This window comes from Argopecten irradians, chromosome 10 (genome assembly GCF_041381155.1).
Source record: "Argopecten irradians isolate NY chromosome 10, Ai_NY, whole genome shotgun sequence".
Taxonomy (NCBI): Eukaryota; Metazoa; Mollusca; class Bivalvia; order Pectinida; family Pectinidae; genus Argopecten; species Argopecten irradians.
The window spans coordinates 1891784-1908544 of record NC_091143.1 but is presented as its reverse complement, the minus strand read 5'-3'; the positions used below and the strand labels follow the sequence as shown (position 1 = coordinate 1908544).

At 37.6% G+C, this 16761-nt stretch overlaps 1 protein-coding gene across 1 annotated transcript in view; it reads right to left on the bottom strand.

The window, feature by feature from the left end:
- Positions 1-2747: 2747 nt before the first annotated feature.
- Positions 2748-16761, bottom strand: part of LOC138332882 (high affinity cAMP-specific and IBMX-insensitive 3',5'-cyclic phosphodiesterase 8B-like) — a 31493-nt gene continuing 17479 nt past the window's right edge. The window contains exons 12-18 of the mRNA XM_069280879.1: positions 15634-15832; positions 11456-11586; positions 10977-11063; positions 10210-10348; positions 9503-9676; positions 9026-9155; positions 2748-8731 (exon numbers count right to left, since the gene is read on the bottom strand). Of these exons, the coding sequence (XP_069136980.1) occupies positions 8607-8731; positions 9026-9155; positions 9503-9676; positions 10210-10348; positions 10977-11063; positions 11456-11586; positions 15634-15832 (985 nt within the window). The 3' untranslated portion in view covers positions 2748-8606. The remainder of the gene's footprint in view (positions 8732-9025; positions 9156-9502; positions 9677-10209; positions 10349-10976; positions 11064-11455; positions 11587-15633; positions 15833-16761) is intronic.

Sequence of the window (16761 nt, the reverse complement as noted above, 5' to 3'; positions counted from 1 at the left end):
TTCCTTTTGGTACAAAGAAATGGAAAATTGTAATTAATTGTCATGACAGCTATACTTTTGGGGTATATATTATATATATACATGTACCAAGCATGTTTAAGCTTGTATCTTGTCATGGAGTTAAATTAAGTATCATATTACAAAGATTTGTGTAAAAATTAGATATTCAATATTAATTGTTTGTTTATGTATTGTGTTGCAATATTAATGATCTATATTAAATGGTAAACTGATAAAATACTGAACTATATACTGATGGATGTTAATGTTTTACAAGAATTATTTCTTAAACTGATCAAAAAACTTATTATTTTTTTTATAAAAAGTATATTTAATTTTATATTAATTCTGATGTCAAGTTTTCATACATTTTATATAAAGCCAAACAAGCTAAGTAGATTAATGCACAAACATATTGGGATACATAGCTGAATCTAGAAACACATAGATTTCCATGTAATGGAAGGGAGGTAACTCGTATATCGCTGAAACAATGTTGATATTTCATAGCTTGTAGTAAAAGCATTTGCTTAGTGAGTATTTGAATCAATCCTTTTTATCAAGTAACTACAATAGGTTTCACCGGTAGATATATACCTGGTACATCCACCAAGTCTGACACCTACCCAGCTACACATTTGTGAATATCAACATATTTACAGTGTAGAATTCTTATTGTCTACAGTGGCATGCTATTGATAATGATTGACTGATGCCTAGTAATTTACCCAGTTAGATCAAAGGTTGCTGTTAAATGTATTACATTGATTCTGAGAGTCTTTGTTTTGTATATGTGTAGAAGACTTACAAGCCTTGCTATAGACAGAAAATCTAATAAATATTGTATTCTGTCAGTATTGTGTCAGCTTTATTTCTTGTTTGAATTGTCATTGTGGTTTACTATATAGATATAGGGGTAATTTGGACTGGATTACCTCCCTTAGTATTGATTCTCCCTGCTGGGCTGCGCTCATAAAATATATTCAGAGTGAAGCCTAATGGAGAGTAGACAAACTATGGCAGATAATCATCCAGTCCATCATTTAATAGACACTTTAGCTTTATTTGGATACATTTACTACCTTCAGATATTTTTTACCTGTTGTGAAAAGTTTGCTGAGGAGTAATAAGGTACTTAACCACACTAAACAGAGTCTACAAGTTACAGGTGAACAATGTACAAAAGTGTGTTACTACCAATTGTGTCACACATGATAAAAGAGGAATTTCTCCATTTCACCAGCTATTAGTGAAATCCTAATGTTACATTATCAGCTCACCTGCCTGAAGCGCAAGTGAGCTTATGCCTTGGTGCAGCGTCCATTGTATGTCCAGCCTTTTTTCCCATTAAACACATTCTCCAAAATAGGAAAACACCTAGAATCCTGATAGCATGCCTAAAGTATCCTGGGATATAGGCATGCTTTGATGAAGGGCTACAAAGTTTGTTCAAATGAAGGACCTTGACCTTCATTCAAGGTCACAGGGGTCAAATAATTAGATAAAATCTTGGAATGACTGACCTGATGTTGGGCCTAGCTGTCACATATGGGATATAAATTTTAAAATAAGGGGCTACAAAGTTTGTTCAAATTAACGACATTGACATTAATTCAATGCCACAGAGGTTGGATAGGCTAAAATCTGTAAATGTCTTCTTGCCAATAACCACGAGGCCCGGAGACCTGATAATAAAACTTTGGTTATCAGGGTATAGAAATTTTTTTTTTTGCTCTCTTATGTCTTTAAGTATGGGTTACGATTACCAGGTAGAAGGTGAGCTTTTTCAGGCTCATTGGGTCCTTCTGTTAACAAGAGATCCCAGAGGGATCTTGGCGCCGACCAAAGAAAATGATTAATGTCTGACAATGGAAAGAGGGATCTTTTCTCTGCTTTTCAAATTTTTTCAAACATACTACATATAAAACTTGAGAAGAATCACTTCAATACTTTCTGAAAAATAGCGGTAACAAAGTTCATCTATCAAAATCCAAGATGGTGACCTAGCTGTCAGCCATCTTGGTTACCGAATCCGTCCCAAAATGCAATATAACTTAATAGGGTCCTAGAGGACCCTGCACATGAAACTTGAGACAGATCCCTTCAGTACCTTATGAGAAATAGCGTAAGCAAACTTAAATTATCGAAATCGAAGATAGCAGCTTGTCGGCTATCTTATTCAAGATCAATCCGAAAATGCAACATGCACAAGTAGGGCTTTAGGGGAATGTACATATATAATTTGAAACAGATCCCTTTGGTACTTTTTGTGACGCCTGCAAAGCAAGGGCAACACTTAGGTATCACTATGTTTGCGTCCAGGAAATGGTTTCGCTGAGATACCTTTAGTATTTATCGCCCAATATCAACCAAATTTGGTGTATTGCTTTATATCAATGAGATCTCGCATGCGTTTATTAATGGTCAAAATCTGTCAACATTTACAAGAGTTACGAGACTTTAAAATCGTCAAAACAGATAAATCCCCTTATCCAACATCATCCATTGTTACCTCCCCTTATCCAATATCATCCATTGTTACCTCCCCTTATCCAACATCGTTTGAAGAGTGAAGGGATTACCTGTAATCTTTATTTCCTGTACAGAAGCATCTTTTTATCATATAAATCTAAATGTATGAAGTTTAATAAGAAATATGTGTACTGCAAATGTTTTAATTCATAATACAGCATTGATAACCATGTCTTATAACAAAATGTCCGACGATAGACTAAAAAAGACAGGGGTGAACAATAAATATTTTAATATATATATATGTATAACTATATTATATATACATACAATGTATAAATATAGAGTCGCTAGAGAGTTAGAGTTCTGGCCATATAACATGATAAATGATTTACAACATAAACAAGATAAAATAAACAATGATAAAACATGCTGATGTCAACAGAAAACAGACGGAGAAATTGTCGTATGATCACAGCACCCATTAATAAAAGGAATTTATTTATAGACAAAGTTTCATTAAAATTTCTCAAATGATTAACAAATGAACACTTAGAAGCTTGTTTTAATACGTAAGATTATAAAATGATTTAAGAGAAATATATCTATATTTACACTAAATGTAAAAATAGAATAATGAGGTCACAGTTTGAGCATCATTTGGTGAATTTATCAAATTTCATGTTATATTTTACATAATAAACGGAGTAAAAAATAGGTGCAGTTTGACAGCAAGACTATTAATTCAAATATCATTTGTAAAATTACAGTTTCTACTTCTGAAAATAAACTGTTTCAAAAATACGATGTGTGGTTCAATTTCTGCTTGCTTGTGTAAAGAGTTAGCCTAGACATAGCATTTTATTGTAATACAATAATTTGACAAAAGAAAAAAAAATATCTAACAAATTCAGAAGGAGGGAAAAACTTTAAGTAAAATACCAGTACTTTTCTTTCTTTGTCTATCCCTACTAGTCCCCTACAATTATTACATCATTGTCACAGTATTAAATGAAAATTGATATAAAGCCTGAGATCACAAAAAGTACAACCTCGTTAAGGTAACATGAAACACCTGTACAGGTAGGTCTTGTTTTTTTTGCCGTCATTAATCACATGCAATAATCCTTTAAACAAAAAATAAAGCATTATGCATGGCTGACAGTCAAATTGTTTGTTTTTGTTTTGAATAAATAATATTTGCTTTTAATCTACATATATACCATGATCTGCCAGCTTTTATTACAGTGTAGCGGGCCAGATCTGATTCGTTTGTGACTCCCATGATCTACCCAGTCTAGTCCGGCCACTACCCTCTCTCTTCGCAAACCATGATCTACCCAGTCTAGTCCGGCCACTGCCCTCTCTCTTCCCAAACCATGATCTACCCAGTCTAGTCCGGCCACTGCCCTCTCTCTTCCCAAACCATGATCTACCCAGTCTAGTCCGGCCACTGCCCTCTCTCTTCCCAAACCATGATCTACCCAGTCTAGTCCGGCCACTGCCCACTCTCTTCTTCCCAAACCATGATCTACCCAGTCTAGTCCGGCCACTGCCCTCTCTCTTCGCAAACCATGATCTACCCAGTCTAGTCCGGCCACTGCCCTCTCTCTTCGCAAACCATGATCTACCCAGTCTAGTCCGGCCACTGCCCTCTCTCTTCGCAAACCATGATCTACCCAGTCTAGTCCGGCCACTGCCCTCTCTCTTCCCAAACCATGATCTACCCAGTCTAGTCCGGCCACTGCCCTCTCTCTTCCCAAACCATGATCTACCCAGTCTAGACCGGCCACTGCCCTCTCTCTTCCCAAACCATGATCAACCCAGTCTAGTCCGGCCACTGCCCTCTCTCTTCCCAAACCATGATCTACCCAGTCTAGTCCGGCCACTGCCCTCTCTCTTCCCAAACCATGATCTACCCAGTCTAGTCCGGCCACTGCCCTCTCTCTTCCCAAACCATGATCTACCCAGTCTAGTCCGGCCACTGCCCTCTCTCTTCCCAAACCATGATCTACCCAGTCTAGTCCGGCCACTGCCCTCTCTCTTCCCAAACCATGATCTACCCAGTCTAGTCCGGCCACTGCCCTCTCTCTTCCCAAACCATGATCTACCCAGTCTAGTCCGGCCACTGCCCTCTCTCTTCCCAAACCATGATCTACCCAGTCTAGTCCGGCCACTGCCCTCTCTCTTCCCAAACCATGATCTACCCAGTCTAGTCCGGCCACTGCCCTCTCTCTTCCCAAACCATGATCTACCCAGTCTAGTCCGGCCACTGCCCTCTCTCTTCCCAAACCATGATCTACCCAGTCTAGTCCGGCCACTGCCCTCTCTCTTCCCAAACCATGATCTACCCAGTCTAGTCCGGCCACTGCACTCTCTCTTCCCAAACCATGACCTACCCAGTCTAGTCCGGCCACTGCCCTCTCTCTTCCCAAACCCACTGTAAAACACACAAAACTTTTCATAGTCATTGGGCTAAGTTGGACGCCAATTCTGTAATTGTAGCTACAATCTAGGACCCTGAGGTGTCTACCGACTAAGCTACTTACACCCAGTCCAGTCCGGCTACCCTCATTGTGTACTGGTACGACTTGTTGTAGATGTAACAACATAAATTAAAGGAAATCTTGATGAACTTCAAATACTCAAAAGAGGTTTGAAAATCTAGTCTTATGTATATTGTACTCCTTGGCTTACATTGGGAATTATATGGTACAATTGTTGTTCAACGTTGGCTGGTATTGGTACACAACCAACAGTTCCATCAAGTGTATCTTCTACTCTAAATAACATCACATCTTGTAAAACATATAGGACAAAGTACTGACTGTTTACCATGACTGTTGTGGAGCTATTGTCAGTTATATATAACAGAGAAAGTGAGCTTAACTACAGTCAGAAACACATTATCTAGTTATTTAACTCTATTTAAACTGCAGCAGAAAATACCTCAAGTTTGAATTTCATGATGAACATTATTAAATGATTCAGAATAATGGTAGTGAACTGAATTCACCGGCAACAATTGTTTGACCTTAACTGACCTTTAACCGATAATATCTCGTGGAGTTAGAAGGTCTGTTTATATGGTGAGATCATCATAGCCTTTTAATATACTGCTAGGAATCTTTAAACATTTTAACAGAAACTTTAAATGAATAAATCGAACGGCATGGATGATGGATCGGTACGTAGGAGACCAATCAAATGGCATAATTGATGGATTGGTATGTAGGAGACCAATCGAATGGCATGAATGATGGATCAGTATGTAGGAGACCAATCGAATGGCATAAATGATGGATCGGTATGTAGGAGACCAATCGAATGGCATAAATGATGGATCGGTATGTAGGAGACCAATCAAATGGCATAAATGATGGATCAGTATGTAGGAGACCAATCGAATGGCATAAATGATGGATTGGTATGTAGGAGACCAATCAAATGGCATAAATGATGGATCAGTATGTAGGAGACCAATCGAATGGCATGAATGATGGATCGGTATGTAGGAGACCAATCAAATGGCATAATTGATGGATTGGTATGTAAGAGACCAATCGAATGGCATGAATGATGGATCGGTATGTAGGAGACAAATCGAATGGTATGAATGATGGATCGGTATGTAGGAGACCAATCGAATGGTATGAATGATGGATCAGTATGTAGGAGACCAATCAAACAGCATAAATGATGGATCGGTATGTAGGAGACCAATCGAATGGCATGAATGATGGATCTGTATGTAGGAGACCAATCGAATGGCATGAATGATGGATCGGTATGTAGGAGACCAATCGAATGGCATGAATGATGGATCTGTGTGTAGGAGACCAATCGTATGGCATGAATGATGGATCGGTATGTAGGAGACCAATCGAACAGCATGAACGATGGATCGGTATGTAGGAGACCAATCGAACAGCATGAACGATGAATCGGTATGTAGGAGACCAATCGAACAGCATGAACGATGAATCGGTATGTAGGAGACCAATCGAACAGCATGAACGATGGATCTGTATGTAGGAGACCAATCGAACAGCGTGAACGATGGATCGGTATGTAGGAGACCAATTGAATGGCATGAATGATGGATCGGTATGTAGGAGACCAATCGAATGGCATGAATGATGGATCGGTATGTAGGAGACCAATCAAATGGCATAATTGATGGATTGGTATGTAAGAGACCAATCGAATGGCATGAATGATGGATCGGTATGTAGGAGACCAATCGAATGGCATGAATGATGGATCGGTATGTAGGAGACCAATCGAATGGTATGAATGATGGATCGGTATGTAGGAGACCAATCAAACAGCATAAATGATGGATCGGTATGTAGGAGACCAATCGAATGGCATGAATGATGGATCTGTATGTAGGAGACCAATCGAATGGCATGAATGATGGATCGGTATGTAGGAGACCAATCGAATGGCATGAATGATGGATCTGTGTGTAGGAGACCAATCGTATGGCATGAATGATGGATCGGTATGTAGGAGACCAATCGAACAGCATGAACGATGGATCGGTATGTAGGAGACCAATCGAACAGCATGAACGATGAATCGGTATGTAGGAGACCAATCGAACAGCATGAACGATGAATCGGTATGTAGGAGACCAATCGAACAGCATGAACGATGGATCTGTATGTAGGAGACCAATCGAACAGCGTGAACGATGGATCGGTATGTAGGAGACCAATTGAATGGCATGAATGATGGATCGGTATGTAGGAGACCAATCGAATGGCATGAATGATGGATCGGTATGTAGGAGACCAATCGAATGGCATGAATGATGGATCGGTATGTAGGAGACCAATCGAATGGCATAAATGATGGATCGGTATGTAGGAGACCAATCGAACAGCATGAACGATGGATCAGTATGTAGGAGACCAATCGAACAGCGTGAACGATGGATAGGTATGTAGGAGACCAATCGAATGGCATAAATGATGGATCGGTATGTAGGAGACCAATCGAATGGCATAAATGATGGATCGGTATGTAGGAGACCAATCGAACAGCATGAACGATGGATCAGTATGTAGGAGACCAATCGAACAGCATGAACGATGGATAGGTATGTAGGAGACCAATCGAACAGCGTGAACGATGGATAGGTATGTAGGAGACCATTCACTTTCTCACAACCATCATGAAACATAATTTTTCCTGATACTGAATCAGAAAAACATCTAAGTTAAAATTAGCTCCATTTATAATGTGGCAAAACGTAGCTAAGAATTCTAGTAAGCTGTGCAAATGACAATCTATTGTCAGTGAAGAAAGGGTGACCATCCGTATGAGGCCCTGACTTTCAATACAAGGTCATATTAACCTCAAATATCAGGTCATATTATCATGTCCTCGCAAACAAGTTCATGTGACTCATCACCATACATAAAATGTAATATCACAAAGACCACAAATATTAGGTCATGTCACAGTGATCTCAAATACATTGTCATATCTCTATTACATCAAATACAAGGTCATGTACGTCAACATAACCACAAATATGAGTTCACACCATCATGACCCTAAATATGAGGTCAAATCTCCATGACCTGAAATAAGAGGTCATATCACTATGGTTATAAATATGAGGTAACATCACCATGACTTCAACTAAAAGGTCATACCACCATGACCTCAACTAAAAGGTCATACCACCATGACCTCAACTAAATGGTCATATCACCATGACTTTAACTAAAAGGTCATACCACCATGACCTCAAGTAAAAGGCCATATCACCATGACCTCAACTAAAAGGTTATATCACCATGACCTCAAGTAAAAGGTCAAATCACCATGACCTCAACTAAAAGGTCAAATCACCATGATCAGAGATACTAGATCACATCACAATGACCTCAAAAAAGAGGTCATGTCAGCGTGACCCTGAGTACAATGTTTGTATCACCATGACTATGTCAGCGTGACCCTAAGTACAATGTTTGTATCACCATGACTATGTCAGCGTGACCCTAAGTACAATGTTTGTATCACCATGACTATGTCAGTGTGACCCTAAGTACAATGTTTGTATCACCATGACCACTGGGCACACCAAACAGTATTCCACACACATTCTGTTGATGGTACTACGTTTTGTCTCCGTCGGTGGGTGATGAAGCCTCCTCACAGTCCTGACTATTATCGTCGGCCTGCTGCCAGTATTTGTAGTTGTTTTGTAGGTGGGTAATGAGGTCAGGGACATCACAGTAATCTGCAAACAATACATTAATACAAGTTACATCAATATTAACAATAGATGTATACTCACAATAACCTGAAAAACAAATACAACTTTACATCAATAATTAACTTTAGATCGCAGTAATACCAAGAAGATAACGTCATTTGATTAACATTGTTTTGTGTCTCTTTGTTTAGACTTTAAAATTCAATTAAATATGGATTTTTACAGAGCGCATTTCAGTTTTTGGTGTATAAATTGACAGACCATGTTATTGTTGGGTTAATTAGATACACATGGTGACAACATCAGGACTACACTTACAGTCCCAGGCGTCGAACATATCGTTGATGAAGACGTCAATAAAACTAATCTGGGATTTAGGTATACTGCAGGTTTTTCTGTCAAAGATGGGCATCACAACTGGTAGACCTCTTTTCTTCTCCTCCTCTGTCTGTAAAACAATGAGTCTCCATCCTTAATTCATCAGCTTTACTAGAAATATTCATCTGACCAAGTCTTGCTAACAACCTTTATCTGATGGGGAACACTTTATTTATTCAATCATATCAAAACCTGATTTAAATGGATCTAATTAAAAAAGTTTAATGTTAATTATTAAAATTACCAAAATTAGATAGTGTAGAAACTAAACCCATAAAAAAATCCCAGAATCATTTTGTCTCAAAAACCTTTTGAAATGAGAATATACAACTGAAATAATTTGTTATGAACAAATATATATATATACAGAGTTATTGTCCCTACACAACAGCAGGATAAATAAATCTGTAACAACACCTGGTTGAAGTATTCCTCGGCGATACGCTTTCCCCACTCCACACACAGGTCCAGTGGGCGACAGGGATTAGCCACGTCAGCACACTTGATGAGCATGCGTTTGATGAGGAGTCGGTTCTCAGGCGTAGTCAGCTGGTTCAAGACCACTGAGCTATCAGGAGATCCATTACCACTCTGAAAAAAGTTTTACATCTGTATCGAGATAAAGGACTTGGGACTTCCTCTTTATTTTTGCCTCAATTGACCTTTAACCTACATCTTCTGAAGCTTCTGTTGGATATTGATTTAATAGCTATGACCTTTAACCTACATCTACTGAAGTTTCTATTGGATATTGATTGAATAGCTATGACCTTTAACCTACATCTACTGAAGTTTCTATTGGATATTGATTGAATAGCTATGACCTTTAACCTACATCTACCGAAGCTTCTGTTGGATATTGATTTAATAACTATGACCTTGAACACACATTTAGTCTCCTTGAAATATGGCTAACTATTACAAATGTTCTCCCTTACTGGCCCCACTAACCAATGTCATCCTCCCATGACCTTTGACCTACAACATGACATATATCACCTGTGATTTTGTATCCTGATTATTTATGATAATACATTTGACCTATGAATGACCCTTTTAACCTAGCTACCATTTATGGTATTATCCCATTTGACCTATGACCTTTAATTGATCTATTGACCTACCATTGATGAGGTGTCCTCGTATTTGAGAGTTGCTTTGTTTACGCTGTTGACAAATTTATTGAGATGTTCGAAGTGGTGTCTCATCTCTGTGGCTAACACCATGTCAATGATGTTTTGTCGAGTCGCTCTGTACCCCTCGCTACATAACAAACAATATATGTAACCATTAAGTTCAGTGAATTGGATGAAATGATCAAGTGTAAATTGTCATTGTAATATACATGTATAAGGCTCCACTGAAAACATTGTTACATTCCAATACAATAAAACACATTTACAGCTAACTGTTTTTGATTACATATACAGTGGAATTTGGTTGATACGAACTCGGATAATTTGACAACCAGCTTAATACGAAGTACTTTGACGGTCCCGGCCGAATTTCCTCTTTATATTTGTTTAAAGAACTCAGATACTTGAAGAACTCGGATAATACGAAGTAAATTTTGGGTCCGAATGACAAAAATCATACATAAAACGTTCGTATAACTCGAAATGAGATTTTTTGGACATACATCTGCCGTAGAACGGCTTTTCAAAACATATATCTAGATTTTCTTGTTATAATTTTGCAACTACCATCGGTGATTTTGACATCTCTATTTTTCGCATCGTTTTACGACATGGAACTTGTCTATATATACCAAGTAAAGAGATAGTCAGTAGACATGAGAACTTGCTTAATTCGAACACTCGGATAACTCGAAGTTTTATCTCGGTCCCTTCGAGTTTGTATTAACCGAGTTCCACTGTACATGTATACTTACTTGTCCAAGCCTCTGAAGATGTTTGCAGAATCATTTTCCCAGGAGAGTTGGAAGGCTAGGGCTGAATGGTGACTCTCTAATACCGCCCTTTAGTAAATATATATATATATCACTAATTAACTTGGTCAAGTGACTCTCCAATACAGTGTCCAGTAAAAATTATATATATATTACATCCAAAACTAGGTCAGGTGAAAATATTTAAAAGTAGGTCAAAGAAAAACTCATAAAATTAGGTCAGGTAATTATTACCGAAATGTAGCACAAGTGATTATTACTCAAAATGTTGATTACAAGGTATGCGGAAAATTTCAAATACAAACAGGAAAAAGAAATTGTAAATGATCACTTGGTGTTTCCAAAGCGACACCCTGTGGCTATCCTATAAGTATAAGTCATACACAGTTGAACTTTAATTTGAACTTGTATCTGAAGTATTTATATTCGAGTTTGATACATTGATATATAGATCTACGTACTGATCGTTATAGAGAATAGCTAGCTTGTTGCCCTCATTGATGAGGAAAGCGTTGGTGCGTCCTGGATGGTCGACATCGTGGATGATGGCGGATATCAGACTACAGACGACGTCGCTCTGATCCAGGACGGCCTGTTGGATAAAGACAGTGGTATTCATGTTATCCTGATAATTTCTAATTAAGAAAGGTAAATTAGATTGATGTCCTGCAGAACTCATCCATGACAAGACATAGAAACGAACATGAATTACATCAGTAGATATGTCCTGCAGAACTCCTCCATGACAAGACATAGAAATGAACATGAATTACATCAGTAGATATGTCCTGCAGAACTCCTCCATGACAAGACATAGAAATGAACATGTATTACATCAGTAGATATGTCCCACAGAACTCATCCATGACAAGACATAGAAATGAACATGTATTACATCAGTAGATATGTCCCACAGAACTCCTCCATGACAAGACATAGAAATGAACATGTATTACATCAGTAGATATGTCCCACAGAACTCATCCATGACAAGACATAGAAATGAACATGTATTACATCAGTAGATATGTCCTGCAGAACTCCTCCATGACAAGACATAGAAATGAACATGTATTACATCAGTCTAACCTGCAAGAATGATCCAATACCCAGAACTCTCCATGACAAGACATAGAAATGAACATGTATTACATCAGTAGATATGTCCCACAGAACTCATCCATGACAAGACATAGAAATGAACATGTATTACATCAGTAGATATGTCCTGCAGAACTCCTCCATGACAAGACATAGAAATGAACATGTAATTACATCAGTAGATATGTCCTGCAGAACTCCTCCATGACAAGACATAGAAATGAACATTATTACATCAGTAGATATGTCCTGCAGAACTCATCCATGACAAGACATAGAAATGAACATGTATTACATCAGTAGATATGTCCTGCAGAACTCCTCCATGACAAGACATAGAAATGAACATGTATTACATCAGTAGATATGTCCCACAGAACTCATCCATGACAAGACATAGAAATGAACATGTATTACATCAGTAGATATGTCCTGCAGAACTCCTCCATGACAAGACATAGAAATGAACATGTATTACATCAGTAGATATGTCCTGCAGAACTCTCCATGACAAGACATAGAAATGAACATGTATTACATCAGTAGATATGTCCTGCAGAACTCCTCCATGACAAGACATAGAAATGAACATGTATTACATCAGTAGATATGTCCTGCAGAACTCCTCCATGACAAGACATAGAAATGAACATGTATTACATCAGTAGATATGTCCTGCAAACTCCTCCATGACAAGACATAGAAATGAACATGTATTACATCAGTAGATATGTCCTGCAGAACTCCTCCATGACAAGACATAGAAATGAACATGTATTACATCAGTAGATATGTCCCAGAACTCCTCCATGACAAGACATAGAAATGAACATGTATTACATCAGTAGATATGTCCTGCAGAACTCCTCCATGACAAGACATAGAAATGAACATGTATTACATCAGTAGATATGTCCTGCAGAACTCCTCCATGACAAGACATAGAAATGAACATGTATTACATCAGTAGATATGTCCTGCAGAACTCCTCCATGACAAGACACATGAAAAGAAAGACTAATGAACAATACATCAGTAGATATGTCCTGCAGAACTCTCCATGACAACATAGATGAAATGAACATGATTACATCAGTAGATATGTCCTGCAGAACTCCTCCATGACAAGACATAGAAATGAACATGTATTACATCAGTAGATATGTCCTGCAGAACTCATCCATGACAAGACATAGAAATGAACATGTATTACATCAGTAGATATGTCCTGCAGAACTCCTCCATGACAAGACATAGAAATGAACATGTATTACATCAGTAGATATGTCCTGCAGAACTCATCCATGACAAGACATAGAAATGAACATGTATTACATCAGTAGATATGTCCTGCAGAACTCCTCCATGACAAGACATAGAAATGAACATGTATTACATCAGTAGATATGTCCTGCAGAACTCCTCCATGACAAGACATAGAAATGAACATGTATTACATCAGTAGATATGTCCCACAGAACTCCTCCATGACAAGACATAGAAATGAACATGTATTACATCAGTAGATATGTCCCACAGAACTCATCCATGACAAGACATAGAAATGAACATGTATTACATCAGTAGATATGTCCTGCAGAACTCCTCCATGACAAGACATAGAAATGAACATGTATTACATCAGTAGATATGTCCTGCAGAACTCATCCATGACAAGACATAGAAATGAACATGTATTACATCAGTAGATATGTCCTGCAGAACTCATCCATGACAAGACATAGAAATGAACATGTATTACATCAGTAGATATGTCCTGCAGAACTCCTCCATGACAAGACATAGAAATGAACATGTATTACATCAGTAGATATGTCCCGCAGAACTCATCCATGACAAGACATAGAAATGAACATGTATTACATCAGTAGATATGTCCTGCAGAACTCATCCATGACAAGACATAGAAATGAACATGAATTACATCAGTAGATATGTCCCGCAGAACTCCTCCATGACAAGACATAGAAATTAACATGTATTACATCAGTAGATATGTCACGCAGAACTCATCCATGACAAGACATAGAAATGAACATGTATTACATCAGTAGATATGTCCTGCAGAACTCCTCCATGACAAGACATAGAAATGAACATGTATTACATCAGTAGATATGTCCTGCAGAAATGTATTACATACCCATCCATGACAAGACATAGAAATGAACATGTATTACATCAGTAGATATGTCCTGCAGAACTCCTCCATGACAAGACATAGAAATGAACATGTATTACATCAGTAGATATGTCCTGCAGAACTCCTCCATGACAAGACATAGAAATGAACATGTATTACATCAGTAGATATGTCCTGCAGAACTCCTCCATGACAAGACATAGAAATGAACATGTATTACATCAGTAGATATGTCCTGCAGAACTCCTCCATGACAAGACATAGAAATGAACATGTATTACATCAGTAGATATGTCCTGCAGAACTCCTCCATGACAAGACATAGAAATGAACATGTATTACATCAGTAGATATGTCCTGCAGAACTCCTCCATGACAAGACATAGAAATGAACATGTATTACATACCCATCCATGACAAGACATAGAAATGAACATGAATTACATCAGTAGAACTCCTCCATGACAAGACATAGAAATGAACATGTATTACATCAGTAGATATGTCCTGCAGAACTCCTCCATGACAAGACATAGAAATGAACATGTATTACATCAGTAGATATGTCCCGCAGAACTCATCCATGACAAGACATAGAAATGAACATAAATTACATCAGTAGAAAACTTCCTATGGAGAAATTTTAGTTAAAGATGCTCCACCGCTGACAAATAGTATTTTTTCTCAATAAAAAACAGGAACAGACGAGTTAGCACTTTTCTTCAGTTACAAAAGTTACCTTACACCATTACCACCATTGAAAAGATTGAGTTTCTAATTTTACTTGAAGATAAAAATATTAAAAATGATTTATTACATCCCAAAAAAATTCCGTGGCACCATGTCCCACACGGAATGAAGTACTGATTGTGCTTGCTCAAAAAGCAAAATCAATTATTTCATATCATTTTTGTGTTAATTGGAGATATCTATACATGATTGAACACCAATTATTGTTGAAATGATGAGAATCGTTTATGCTCTGTTGGCAGTGGAGCATCCTTAAGGAATTCCGTAAAGTTAAGGAATGTTCATGAAACTGGGCCCTGAAGCAAATCACTGTTTCTAGTTGGAAAATCCCAATGACAAGAATTACACATACGACAAGCCACTATAACAATACAACAAAGGTCAAATACAAGGTCGTTTAAAACAACCTTATTAAAGCACAAACAGCTTCACTATGATGACTATAAGGTCCCCTGACAAGATAAAGTGAATGAGACAGGAATAGATATAAACATGGAGACCCGATTGTGTTTCCATCCTCAATTACTATTAATGTATAAATGGGTCCATTTTCTATAACTGATAATGATTGCTCCGTTATCATATCATTATTACCACATTTTCTAACCGGTTATTTCGCCTTACCTTGTTTCGTTCTTGCTCCAGGAAGAATGCGGTGGCATGGAGGACATCAGCGGCATGTGTTGAATTATGGTAGGTATTTGAACTATGATAATTAGATTCTATCACTGTTAACCAGTTTGTTAGACATGTTTCATTGATATTGAAAAAATCACAAACTCCAAAACGCATCAGTGTCTTTAATCCTAGGTACACAAGAGGCCTGCAAAATAAAATTATCAGGATCACCATGGTTACAGAGATATGTCAAGTTGTTAACTACAAAGCTTCTGAATCCAATATTTGGATTTTCCTCAAAAGCTTTCAAAGGGCTTGTGCATAAGACACCCACAGAAGTTTAAATCATACAAAATTTCCTGATGAGAGAGTAAACTTCTTTTGGAGAGATTTGACAGGTATCTGTATGGCGATGATATTCCATTAGGGTAACATCTTCCTGTTAAATCTCAGAAATCCATGTTCGATTTACAGATACAAGGGTATATGTTCATACATACATAGATATATCAGAAACTTCATGGGTATTTTGTAGTCAAATACTCAGATGTCAATAGACTGACACATAGAAAGTCAAATACTCATATGTCAATAGACAGACACATAGAAAGTCAAATACTCATATGTCAATAGACAGACACATAGAAAGTCAAATACTCACATGTCAATAGACAGACACATAGAAAGTCAAATACTCAGATGTCAATAGACAGACACTTAGAAAGTCAAATACTTAGATGTCAATAGACTGACACATAGAAAGTCAAATACTCATATGTCAATAGACTGACACATAGAAAGTCAAATACTCAGATGTCAATAGACAGATACATAGAAAGTCAAATACTCAGATGTCAATAGACAGACACATAGAAAGTCAAATACTCAGATGTCAATAGACAGACACATAGAAAGTCAAATACTCAGATGTCAATAGACAGATACATAGAAAGTCAAATACTCACTTGTCGATAGACAGACACATAGAAAGTCAAATACTCAGATGTTAGTCGACAGACACATAGAAAGTCAAATACTCAGATGTCAATAGACAGACACATAGAAAGTCAAATACTCACATGTCAATAGACAGACAAATAGAAAGTCAAATACTCAGATGTCAATAGACAGACA